General features: G+C 40.8%; 1 protein-coding gene across 2 annotated transcripts; it reads right to left on the reverse strand.

The window, feature by feature from the left end:
* Positions 1 to 8,776: 8,776 nt before the first annotated feature.
* LOC148864890 (uncharacterized) lies at positions 8,777 to 12,286 on the reverse strand. Of its 2 annotated transcripts, XM_088974323.1 has the most exons (4): positions 12,188 to 12,271; positions 11,761 to 11,962; positions 11,522 to 11,645; positions 8,777 to 11,389 (listed from the first exon to the last, which is right to left on the reverse strand). In XM_088974323.1, the coding sequence occupies exon 4, from the start codon at positions 11,267 to 11,269 to the stop codon at positions 8,972 to 8,974; it is 2,298 nt and encodes a 765-aa protein (XP_088830449.1). In that variant the 5' UTR covers positions 11,270 to 11,389; positions 11,522 to 11,645; positions 11,761 to 11,962; positions 12,188 to 12,271; the 3' UTR covers positions 8,777 to 8,971. The 2 variants fall into 2 exon arrangements, with proteins under 2 accessions (XP_088830449.1, XP_088830448.1); XM_088974322.1 differs by lacking the exon at positions 11,761 to 11,962 and having other exon boundaries at positions 12,188 to 12,286.
* Positions 12,287 to 12,783: the final 497 nt, after the last annotated feature.

Here is a 12,783-nt window from a genome sequence, read left to right on the forward strand (position 1 = left end):
ACCCCAGGCCAATCCGAGCCACACTTCTATCCGAACTCAAGACTTCACCTCGCACACCACTTCGGCTCCAAGTCGCCTGACTGAACAACCGTACCTGAAGCCCAGGAAGCCCGTAAATGGAGGCGGCGCGCCTGACTTATTAGGGGTCCAACACATGACAGTCGCCCTCCAATGGCCACCTGCCACCGCCATCTCAGATGTGGCAGAGACGGCCCTGACAAGGACAGTGGCGGTTGTGACACCCGAACTGGCAACTGGTAGAGGTTATGACACCCGAACTGGCAACTGACAGAGGTTATGACACCCGAACTGGCGTCTGGCAGGGATGATGACACCCGATCTGGCGGAGGTGATGATGTCCGATCTGGCAGAAGTATGGGAGTGAGTGTACAGGGTGATTATAAAAGGCCCCCATCTTCCAAATGAGGTATGTGATATTTTGTGCTTTCTGGTCTTGAAGTCTCATTTTCTCCTGCCTTCTCTAGAACACTGACTTGAGCTTCGGAGTGTTCCAACCGGGTTCCTCCCCGAAAGTCTCCAATTTCTTCATTGTTTTAGGCATCTTCGGCTCTGTCAAAGGCAAGATGACCGGCAACTAAGACCAACCGGATTGCAGATCATCAAAAATGATTTATACAAAAGATTCAAATCGAAACCTTAGGATTCGTGATTCACAAGGTGAATCGTAAGATTTTGACAACATTGCCTGAAAGTAATAACAAGGTTGTTTTAAGAACAAATTTACTAAAATTTATGATATGGGAAAAATGTTCATTCTCCTGGAGCTGGGATTTGCTGTAAGCGAACGCTGTGTTGCCATCAGCGTTGGGTAGCTGTTTGGACTTCTGGAAATTTCGGGTCAATGTGCGTATTAGGGGATGGTTGCCCAACGTTGATAGGCAACTTACCATTGGCTTACACCATTTGTTACTGTTAACACTTCACAGCAGATCCAGATTCTTCTCCTATGGGCTACACTGTTAAAAGAAATGTATGATCTGCAAGCATATTAGATCCAACCCTTGTGCAGCAGTAGAAAAATCCACAAGAATGCTGCATGAGTTTTGGGAAGGGTAGACAGTGCAGTCCTCACATGATCCTGTCCCAGTTATCGGGGTGTTGGGAGGGATGGACTGAGCACAACCTTAAGTTTCTGATATTATTTTGCACAAATTAACCACCTCAAATTTTGTCTGCATTCTCATGCTTGTTAGTTCAAGATTTTACCATTACACCAAGTAATAGCCTGAGTCCGCAGGGGTGTCAATGGACCGGTTTTGGGTAGGATTCCATTTAAATAAAAATGAATCTGAACAGATTGGATGGACCTATAGGTCATACTGAATTGGTCCAGTCCAAATTTAATGGTCCAAAGTATTTATTGGATTGGATTGGACCTGATCCATCATGATAGATTTTTATATTGGATTGGGCCAGATTGAACCAATATCTGATTCATATTGATAGAAGATATGAATACAAGTATATCAATGGACCAGGTTTGGATTGGAACCAATCTAAATCAAAACACATTTGAACAGATTGTACAGTCCATACATTGAACTGGACTGGTCCAAAATCTCCAGAGCATTGATAAGTTGGATTGGGACTTGGTCCATCTTTAATGGACTCATATTTAATCGGATTGGATTGGACCAAATCTGGTCCAATTGATACTCCTACCCGTAATGTCTGCCATGTAATGCAAAGAAGAAGAAAGATCCAATTCCTTGACATGTTTGTATCATAGTCTGTTCCACTGAAAAAAATGCATAGCAGGATTCATGCCCAAGTGGGGGATCCAATTCCCTTATTTTATTTAATATCTATATTGCATGTCTATAAATGGTATCTGATTATCTGATTTGGAATATAAAATGGATTCTTCAAGTGTGATTTGAATTTGATCCGTTTATATTTGGATCGAACATGGGTCCACACCTATACAATCTGATATAGTTCAATTGGATTTGACTTGAATGTATATATTTGTATATACCTAAAATGTATTGTTTCACTATTTGTCTAAAGTTGGATTAAATGTTGTGCCCTTACTAAAGAGTTATTGATTTACGCTTCATAAAATTTATTTTTAATATATTTTGCTCATGATATACAATATCAAAATCATTTTTAAATCATTTTATTAATTATATATAAATATCTTGGTCATTTTTAGTTTAATTTATTAATGATATTCAATATCAAATTGCAATCCAAATTCAATTCAAATCTGATGGATGAGATTCGGCTTGAATATGAATGTACACAAATCAAATTTAGATCTTCCTTGTGTCCATTCGATCCAATCCATTTGCAGCCTTAATAGGGTTCGGTCCATCTAGAATATGATTGCTTGGAATGAAGCGGAATGTATCTCAGGTCTAATTTTGTTCCATTCTATTCCCTAGTTGTGTCAGGTTAAAATCACCGAGGATAAAGAGAAGAATGCTGAGAATTTAATAGAGCTGATCCAATAAGGTTAGCACATTGGTTGAAATCCCTATACCTGTTTTCATACTTTATTGTGAATGATTTGTTGAGAAAATGGAAAAAAAAAATAGCAAGTTCTGCCCAGGATAAAAGGGTCATAAGTCCTTGGATTCCCCCTCCTACTGGTTATATAAAATTGAACTTTGATGGTAGTAGCATTAGGAATCCAATGCTATCAGGTATTGAGAGAATTTTCAGAAATGAGGAAGGAAATGCTTTAGCCCTTTTCTCTTGCCCAGTTGGTGAGGGTGACTCTTTTACGGCAGAGATATTAGTAGTCTTGGAAGGGAGTCTAAAGGCAAGAGACCTGAATATTAGGAGGCTGATTATCGAAGATGACTCAGAGGTGGTGGTAAACTAGCTAGTTAAAGGAAGATAAGCCTAGCATGTGAAAATACAGCAATAAGAGGAAAAAGTTCAACTGGTTAGCAAGATTTTGAGATAAAGTACAGCTGGGTGAAAAAACTGCAAATTCCTTATGGGCTAGGAATTCTTTGTTGTGAGCTTATTTCTAACTCTACACCTTTTCTTTTCTTTGCTCATGCAGTCATCCGCTTGTTTGTAATATTTTCGTAATTGAATTCAATGAAAATTTCTGTTATTGATAAAAAAAATTGGTGAAGAAATGCCAACCCAATTTGAATATGTAAATTTAAAAGAGAGAGAGTGGACAAAGGAGAGATCATTCAATGTCGATTTACATATAGGATTGCTGCTGCTACTCTCTACTAGGGGTTTGTTATATTTACATGCATTGTATGCGAATTCATGGGCAGCAGTATTTGCTGTTCTGCTAATATGATTTATACATATATTACCAAAATCAAGCAAAATATTTCAAAGTTGATCTCTGAGATGTAACAGGTCCCATTCTACATCACCTTCTTCCTGTATAGCTCGTACCACATTCGCTGAACCACAAAAAACTAAAGCCGATCTGATTTTAAGCGTGCTTGCTGCCTTTAACCCTTCGATTACTACTCTCCATTCGGCCTGGGCTGCTGATTAAGCTTTGACTGTTCAACCTTCTGCATGCACAACTGATAAGTCCTCGGCTAGTATTATGAAACCAATAGCCGCATTTCCTGTACCTATTCTGAAGGCTCCATCTGTAAATATCAAGTGGTCCAGTTGTTGACAAGAGACTGTTTTCTTTTGTGTTTTCTCTGCTAAATGTGGACCTGGGCTCATAAATGAATCGGCCATTTCAAGTAACTGGGCTAGGTGTGAAGTGAATTGGCGATGGACTTTTGCATTTCCCATGTCTCAAATGAGCCTAAAAAGAATAAGAAATTTTGCAATGTAGCTCTTCTGAGTGTCTATAGGGAGGTAGCTTAGCTATAGGGAGGTAGCTTAGCTTAGATTCAATCCAGTATTGCAGATATTGATTAAGGTGCCTATTCTGGAGGTCATCTGGGTTTATTCCTATTTGGGCAAGGAGCCACAGCTCTGGCATAATGACATGAGAAAAACACATGTTGCCATGTTTCTTTTTCCTCATTGCATAGAGAGCAGCATTGATCTTGTTCTTTGAGAAAGATCATTTTATCTATCGTTTTTATTCCATTCCAACAAGCTTTCTGATGTAAACATTTTCGGCCATGTATCATGTTTTGTGACGTGAATTTTTTTGGCTAAGTATCTCGTTATTTGACCCGGTGGTGCCGTGCCTTAGTGATGAGCTACTTGGTGGTGAACTGTCTACTAGCGAACTGCTTGGTGGAGAACTGCCTAGGGGCGAACTACCTGGTGACGAACTGTCTGGTGGCGAACTGCCTGGTGGTGAGCTCCCTAGTGGCGAACTGCTTGGTGGCGAACTCCCTGGTGGCGAACTGCCTGGTGGCGAACTGCCTGGTGGGGACTGCCTGGCAGAGAGCTACCTGGTGGCGAACTCCCTACTAGGCAACCGGTGACTTAGAGAATAGTGGAGTTCCCTGGTGTGGTGCAATCCAACTGCCCTCAGCATGAGGCGGTCTTCTTTCCTTTGTAGGTAGTGGGAGCTGAGGGACCTACGAGAACTCCATCTTTTCCTCCTCTTTGTAGGTGGCGGGAGCTGAGGGACCTGCGAAAACTCCACCTTTTCCTCCTCTTTGTAGGCGGCAGGAGCTAAGGGACCTGCGAGAACTGAATCAGAGGTCCTGGGGGTATTTTCCTAGCGGGGGCTCTCCGACGCTTAAGTTAGCACTTTGATTGTAGAGAGCTCTGAAGATAATATGAGAGAGCTAGAGAGCAGGGGTTACTTCCCTTTTTTCATCCTCTTTCCCTTTGGGGGGTGAGGTCTTTATATACCGGAGTCCTCGCGGGTTAGGTGGGTGAAAAGCCTCCAAGCGGTAAGACTTGTCACATCTTGCCAGAACCGAGGTACGGTGGTGAACTCCTCGAGGTCGTCAGGCTGGCGCTTGTGTCAGGCGGCCAGGTCGGCGCCTGGGCCGGGTTGTCAGGGCGGCGCCTACGTCAGTCGGCAGGTCGGTGTCTGGGCCAGGTCGTCAGGTTGGCGCCTGTGTCAGTCGGCGGGTCAGTGTCTAGGCCAAGTCGTCAGGCAGGAGATCCTCCTGCGATACGCCAAACTACTCATGTACCGAACTTCTCTACAAGTGGCGAGCTATCTAGGGGCGAACTGCTTGGGGGCGAACTCCCTGGGGCGAGCTGCCTGTGGCAAGCTCTGTCGAACTGTTTGTGGCGAGCTCTACTGAGCTGCCTGGCTCTTTGGTGATCTCCCTGGTGAGCTACCGAGCTCGTGGGGTATGTATGCCGCCAAGTTTATCGATGGGCGTCTTATGGGCAACTTGGCCGGATCATGTGCTAGGCTGGTCCAGGTCAGCCAAGTCGCGCTGGCCGTGCCAGGTCGCGCAAGCCGCGTGCCAGGTCGCGTAGACCGCGTGTCAGGCCACGCGCAGATCACGCGTGCTGCGCGTCAGGCCGCGCGCAGATCGCGCGTGCCGCGTGCAGGTCGCGTAGGCCGCGCGTAGGTCGCACCAGGCCGGCCAGACTAGTGCCCGGGTGGGTCACCAACTTCGTAAGTTTGTTGACTGGGTATTTGCCTAATTGTTACGAGGTGCCACGTGTCACAATTCCACCGGAGGGCCAAATCTGCCCTCATCACTTTCCAAATGAATAAGTGGAACCTTGGAAGAAGTTTTGTATTCCATATGACTTTCCAAGGAGCAGCTGGTTGTGATGATGAGGGGTTTTGGTCGGTAAAACATCTGTAACCCGATTTTACGCAATAGGTAGCTGTTTTTCTCTTTCCAAATCAGCCTGTTTTCACTGATCTGAGAATACTTATGTATCTGAGTGATGTGCTCCACTGTATTCGCATTGAATAGCTCTCTCAGAGCCTATATTTTCCAATTCCCATTCTCAAGGAGGATGTCCCTGACTCTGAATCTCTCTCGGGTTTTTTTGTTTGTATGTGCAGTGCTGCAGCTGTGAATGAATTCCCACAAGTAGAGAAGGAAATCGAGATCTATCTTACCTTATCATAGAAATTGCCCGGGCAATTTAGAAATCAAGAAATTATGCTATTTTTAATATTGAGGAATCAAACCCGTGTAGAATATTATTTGGTTTTTACAGGAACTACCCCGAGAAGATTTCAATCTTTAAGCAAAAAATGGCAGAATTGTGGACGAGAAAAAGAGCAGGGCCGAATACCTGTTTTTAACATTGGAATCGGCCTGAATGGGGATAAGATGTTTCAAACAGAAGCAAGAGCTATTGAGTAACCTGCTGCTTTGTTAGCAGTCAGGGATAGGAGTTTCTGTTCGAGCAAAACTTTTTTTGGTCAAGTTTCTACATTTTTTTGGGATTGTAGCGGGGAAACTTTTGGGCATTAATATCAATAAAAATAATCTTTTTAAAAATATCAAGTAGGAACAAAAATATCAAATAGGGACAAAAACACTGTTCAAACAATTATTAAAATAGGAACAAAAACACTGTACATCTCCTTTCTCCTTCAAACCACCGAACAAATATCTCCCAAGATTAATAAATATTGATCACAGATATCTACTTTTTTGTTCACCCTTGTAATTGTTGGCTTGCTGCAAACAAAAATGGCAAAACCCACTCTTGTGTTTTTGCATTTCATTATATATATCTTGCTTCTCTACTTAACATACTCAGACCTCTTCTAATCCCAATTTTTCAGGCTTTAATAACATTCAAAACTGCTTCAGATACCTCTAACAGGTTTAGTACCTTGAACCAAACCACCGATTTGTTCGTATACCTAGTATGGTGTTTCATGTATTCTTCTAGCTGCTTCAGAAGAATAACTCATTGCAGTTCTATTCTGATGCAGAGAAGAGAAGAGGATATCGGAAGTGGAGATTTGTACAGTGGTCTGGGGAAAAAGGAGATGAACAGTGATCATGCCCTTATTTGATATTTAAAAAAAAATAGCCTATTCTAGAAATTATGTTAAAAAGATTATTTTTATTGATATTAGGGCCCAAAAGTTGCCCTTATCAGCTAGAACCCCTTTTTTTTAGGGTTCATCTGTAAATAGTGGATTGTGTGTGCTGTATTGGGTGTGGGTCTAGTGTCTGTATTTGGTGCTTTCTATTTATCAATAAATTTCCTTTACCACGTTATTCTTCTCTCATGACATTGAATTCAAAATAGTCTGATAAGAACCACAAAGATCAGTTCCAACATACAAGTATGACATCCAGCAACATGTCAAGCAAGCTGAGTCAGAACCCAGCACAGAATTAACCCTATTTGTCAAACTGCTTTTTTCTGCTTTTGATCATATATCCTTGAGGCATGGGCCATGCATGAAGTAGTTTAAGATTTTAACCACCCCACTATACAGGTGAAGATCCAAGGACAACAGGCAATTTCCAACTAAAGAACTCTGTCTGGCCACTTACGTGGATAAGAGAGAATCATAGCATAAAAAAGTTACTATATAGCACTGCTTTTATGTAAAAACAAACATCAAAACTGCAATGGTTTAGCAAACTGTGCATGACAACCTGATCATGTATGAAAAAACAGAATTATTTGCAAGACCAAGGACAAACGATACTAAGATATTTTTTTTAACTATCAATAACATACCTAAAATAGCAGTCAGAGGAGCATGACGAAACTTGACATGACAAAATCAATAAGAAGCACAATAAAATACAAAATTGTGGAACCGGAATTAACTTCTTCATGGTTAAAAAAAGGGCAAGACTTTTTATCTGTAAGTAATGTCAGAAAAAATACTAAAAATTAGCATACTATTTTAGCATAGTAATCCACCATGAACCAATCTAAATTTACTGATTGCCAAAAAAGCCCCATGAGCTACTCAAAGCCTTCTGAACTGATTCAACGTGGAAACTGGTAACCAAATTGATTCATTGTAAGTTGTGAAGAATAGCCGCTTTGGTTGTTTCATCTATTAAAATGTGCACCTATAGAGTATACACCTATTGTTTTCCTTATACAGAACGAAGTCAAATACTCACACATGCCAAGTAAACAGCATTTGCCAATTTCTTTTATGGTAATGACAAGTTTTTATTAAACGAAAACAATTAGTAGTACAATCTTACTTCCCTGTAAAGGGGAGGACCAAGTACTTCAGATGAGCAAACGAAGTCAAAAAATATGACAGAAATACTATTAGTCCCAGCCTCTGATACAACAAAAGCCACATAGGATAAGATTGGCATAGTACAAAGAATCCCCCCCAATGCCATGATATTTAACAAAGTTAAAAATCCAAATGTTCTTGATCATAGGATCAAGAATAGGGAACAGTTTGAATTTAGTCCAACATAAGATGAGAAATATTTGTTGCTTGGCTTTGTATAATCCTCATCTACAGAGGTCTTGCACCTTCATCACTTCATTGGGAAAACAATTAACTCATAGTCATAGTTTACTCAAAGAAAGTGAAGCAAAGGTTTCAATGTAGGATGTAGCCTGTTAAGGATATGTTCCTTACTATGACCGGATAATCTGAACAGACATGCCATGTGCCTATTATAACCATGTACAATGTCGTATGTAACAAAAGCATCAAGTAAATGTTCAAAAAATAAGACCACTTAATTAAAGCATAAAGAACTATGGGTCTGGAAAATAGGCACAATATCACATTTTAGATTTCATAGAATGCTGCAAGTAAAATATTGAGGACCGGTTACAAATATGAAATGCCATGTAATGAATAATGTAGAACAGAAATCATTAAGAGTGAAGTAGGTAGGAAAATAAAACCATGAAAAATTTTACGACCATCAAACTGTACACATTTTGAAAAAAAAAAAAGTTGAAGTGATGAATCAAATCCTCAAAATCATTTTATTATTATGAAGCTTTATCTGGAAATTGAACCACCTTACTAGCTCTAATTTCACTAAAACTAACTATTAGAAACTGCAGATATATTAAACAGACCTAAGCTTATTTGCACAAGAGAATGGAAGTACCCCCAATCTGCTAATATAGGGGATTGTCAACAAAAAAATACTTATATAGGTGCAGCACATGTTGTCCTAAAATGACCTGTCTGATTGCAACGGCTACAATGTACAACTCGTTTCACACGGCCACGGTCTTCAGCACGAACTCGCTTCTTTCTTGGTCGTCCTGGTGGCCGAAGTGACTTGGGTGGGTTTATGATAATTTCAACAGTCTTGTTTTCTCCATTCTGAGATTCTGATAACTCTTTCCAGAGGCTTTTATCTGGAACAGGATGAATGGTCTGTGAGTATGTTTTGCGATATGTTGCAACTGTGAAACAGCTCTCTGTGAAGCGATGAACATTCTGTCTGCAGGAGAGAAGTGCTGCAACAGCATGGGCACAGGGCAAACCATAAAGCTGCCAGCCTCGACACAGACAACATCGATTGCGAATATCCACAATATTTGTTCCTTCATGAGAAATAACTTCAAACTCAGCTTCATTCGCACGGAGCACTTGGTAGGTCCTTGCACGTTCAAGAGCCTCTGAAACACGCCTCTCAGCAGAAGGAACAAGTATTGTTGTCCACTGCATACTTGTTTCACGTCGTTCATTAAACCAAGTCATTAGCTGCCGCCGTATGCACTCCATCATCTGAATTATTGGAAGACCAGAGGCTTCAAGAATCCAAGAGTTCAATGATTCAACTATATTTGCCGTCAAATGCCCAAATCGTGTTCCCTCAAAATATGCTGTAGCCCAGAGACGTGGTGGGATACGTCGAATCCAATAAGCAGCATCTGTTGAGATCTCTTCAATCTCTAGTATTTTTGCTTCAAATTCAATAACTGTGAGAGCATGAGAAGCTTCCCAAAGAAGATTGACAAGCATAGTATTATTGAACTCCTTTCGAAAACTATCACTTAGGTGACGCATGCAGAACCCATGAAAAGCTGTTGGAAAGTTTGCCTCCACTCCTTCTACAATACCCTTCTGTCTATCTGACAAGATAGTAAGCCTTGGCATGTTCTCTGTATTAACTTCAAGTAGGTTATGCAATTCAGATAGGAACCACATCCAGTTATCATCATTTTCCTCATCAACCACCCCAAAGGCCAAAGGAAACAGATTACCATCCCCATCAAAACCAGTGGCAAAAAGCAAAGTCCCAAGGTACTTGCTCTTTAAAAGAGTCCTATCTAGTCCAAGAAGTGGCCTGCATGCATTCACAAAGCCATAGATTGATGCTTGAAATGAGACAAAGAGACGTTGGAAGCAATTATCTGCTGGGTTCCCATAAACTGATGCAATACTCCCTGGATTTGTACGCTTTACTTGAGCACAGTATTGTGGAAGGAGGCGATATCCTTCTTCAAATGACCCACGAACAGTAGCCATGATCCTCTCCTTTCCACGCCAGGCTTGTTTGTATGACAGGGTGATCCCGTGAACCCTGTGGATCTCCTCCAGTATCTCCTTTGGTTTGTAGTGTGGATTCTCCCTAAGGCGATGTTCCACAGAATTTGCAACCCATTGGACTGATGCTTGCTGGTGGCCAAGATGAGTGATTCCTCCACATGTATGTTGATCATTTAAGGTCCTGATTGTGAACGTTGGAACACCCGGAAGCTTTGCAGCATGAATGCGCCATGGGCATCCCTCACTTGCACATTTAGCAGTAAATCGTGTCTTGTCTGACTTCACCGTCTGTATTTCAAAATGAAGAGCAATGGCAGTGTCCCTTAATGCTCTGCGACAGCTCTTGACATCTGGAAACTCTTGACCAACATTTAGTTGGTGGTTTGGACTTAAAACAAGAGACCGGGTCTGAAGAACAGGAGCAGCTACTATCTGAGTTTGCTGAGGAGTCATATCTTGGGCAGGTTCTATACCCATCTCTTGGTTCGGGACCACAGCCAGCTCTAAATTTTGATCAAGATCATGGTTGTTTGTAGCAGCCAATTCATGGTTCTCTGCCAAAACCAGCTCATGATTCTGTGCAGCAAGAGCCAATTCATGATCATTGTCATCAATGTCATCATCGTCTTGACCTGCATCAGAATCATGATTTTGACCCAATGCTAACTCATTCTCTTCTTTTCCATCATGGCCATGTGTCTGCCGAAGACCCAATTCACGGTCATGGGACTGCCCCAGGGCAAGTTCATGGTCATGGACATGTCCCAAACCAAGCTCACGGTCGTGTGTTTGCCCCAAATCCAAGTCATGGTCGTGGGTCTGCCCCAGACCCAAATTATGGTTCTGTCCTAGAACCAAGTTATGATTATGCCCCAGAGCCAACTGCTGATTTTGTCCAAGTGCTAAATCATGATTTTGCCCGAGAATCAATTCGTGGTTAGCCATTGAAAAACGAACCACAGATTCACAATACAGATATCAACCAACAAAACCCGTCGATCTCTCAAGCGAATTGCTCAATTTATTGTTGCAAATCCTGCCTTTATACCCGTTATCCAAGCAAACCTGGCTTGCAAAAGTGTTATTGTAAATAAAACAACAACTTCGCTTTTCTTCAAAAAATCAAACTTTCAACAAATAATTTAAAAGAAATAAGTCCAGAGAGTGGGAAGAACATGAGAGAGAGAAGGCTTCTACCTGGGTAATCGTCTTTTAGCTTCTTTTCTTCGTCTTTTGCTTCTCGAATCCGTGAATCGCCAAGAACAATGACCTCGAGACCCTTATGATTTTCCCACTGACACATGGATTTCTACCACCACCGCTGACAAATAAAGAAGAAACCCATGAAATAAAACTGAAAGTTAAGTTTAGGAAGAAACAAAGAAATAAAATACAAAACTCCACACTCAGAACGAACAAAAACCAAATATACTAACAAGTGAAAAAAGAGAAAGACAAGCTCGAGCAATACGGAAACTCCGGCAAATATATCACCACGGTAGAAAAAAAAAAAAAAAAAAAAAAAACGGATTCCCACAAGAAAAGAAAAAAGAACCCAAAAAACCCTAATTTCAAACACGACTTCTCAATCCAACAGAAACTGCTTCGAAAGATTGGAGCACTTCCATTGGGTAGACGCTGCAGAAAGAAAAAAAAAAAAAAAAAGACAATAGCAAGAAAAAAAATCGAAGGTCAGAAACAGGGAATAATCTGATAGAGATCTAATTAAGAAGATCAAACAAAAGTAAAACCCCAAAACCAAGATTAGGGTTTTGAGGGAGAAGAGAAGAAAGAGCAGAAGCGAAGACGCAGAGAAACAAATTTGAAAACCGAAGGAGGAATTTGGCGGGTAACGAGGAATACCTGAAAGAGGGAAGGGTAGAGGTTGGGAGATTGAGAATTGCAGGGGCAATGGGCGGAAGAAGGGCTTCCGAATGCTTTTGCGAGAAAAAGCTAGGGCAGAGGCTAAAAAGAGGGCATTTACGTCAAAATATAATCCTCTTCCCCTCTTATTTCCACATTTACCAAATTACCCTCCTTTCTTCTCATCTAATTAGTCTTTTAAAAGACCTAATTTGCTTTGGTAATTGATGGAGCCGGGTCCAAACATACCCTACATCTCTTTCTCGAAAAAAAAAAAAAAAAAAAACTACATGATGGATGGTTGGATATTTTTTTCATTTAGAGGGCCCCACATAAAAAAACATTTTTTGATTGAAATCAGCCATATTTTCTTTCTTATTTTTTGATTAATTATTTTTTCTTAATATTTTTAATGTGACCCCATTTAACCTACTCTTTTATCTTTTATTTTTAAATTTTTGGTGATGAGCTTCACAAATATTATCTCGTTGTTATATCAATTCGAGTGTTTATGAAGTAGATTTAAAGCCCATATTGTCAAACTAAGATTTTTTAATTTATCATAAATCAATATTGTCATCTACAGTTCTCTTGCT

This window comes from Nelumbo lutea, chromosome 3, assembly GCF_056320005.1.
Source record: "Nelumbo lutea isolate HS-2025 chromosome 3, American lotus-T2T, whole genome shotgun sequence".
In the NCBI taxonomy this organism is placed as follows: Eukaryota; Viridiplantae; Streptophyta; class Magnoliopsida; order Proteales; family Nelumbonaceae; genus Nelumbo; species Nelumbo lutea.

Excerpts from the sequence above, each read along its gene's own strand:
- LOC148864890 (XM_088974322.1), bottom strand. The coding sequence starts at position 11,269 with ATGGCTAACCACGAATTGATTCTCGGGCAAAATCATGATTTAGCACTT.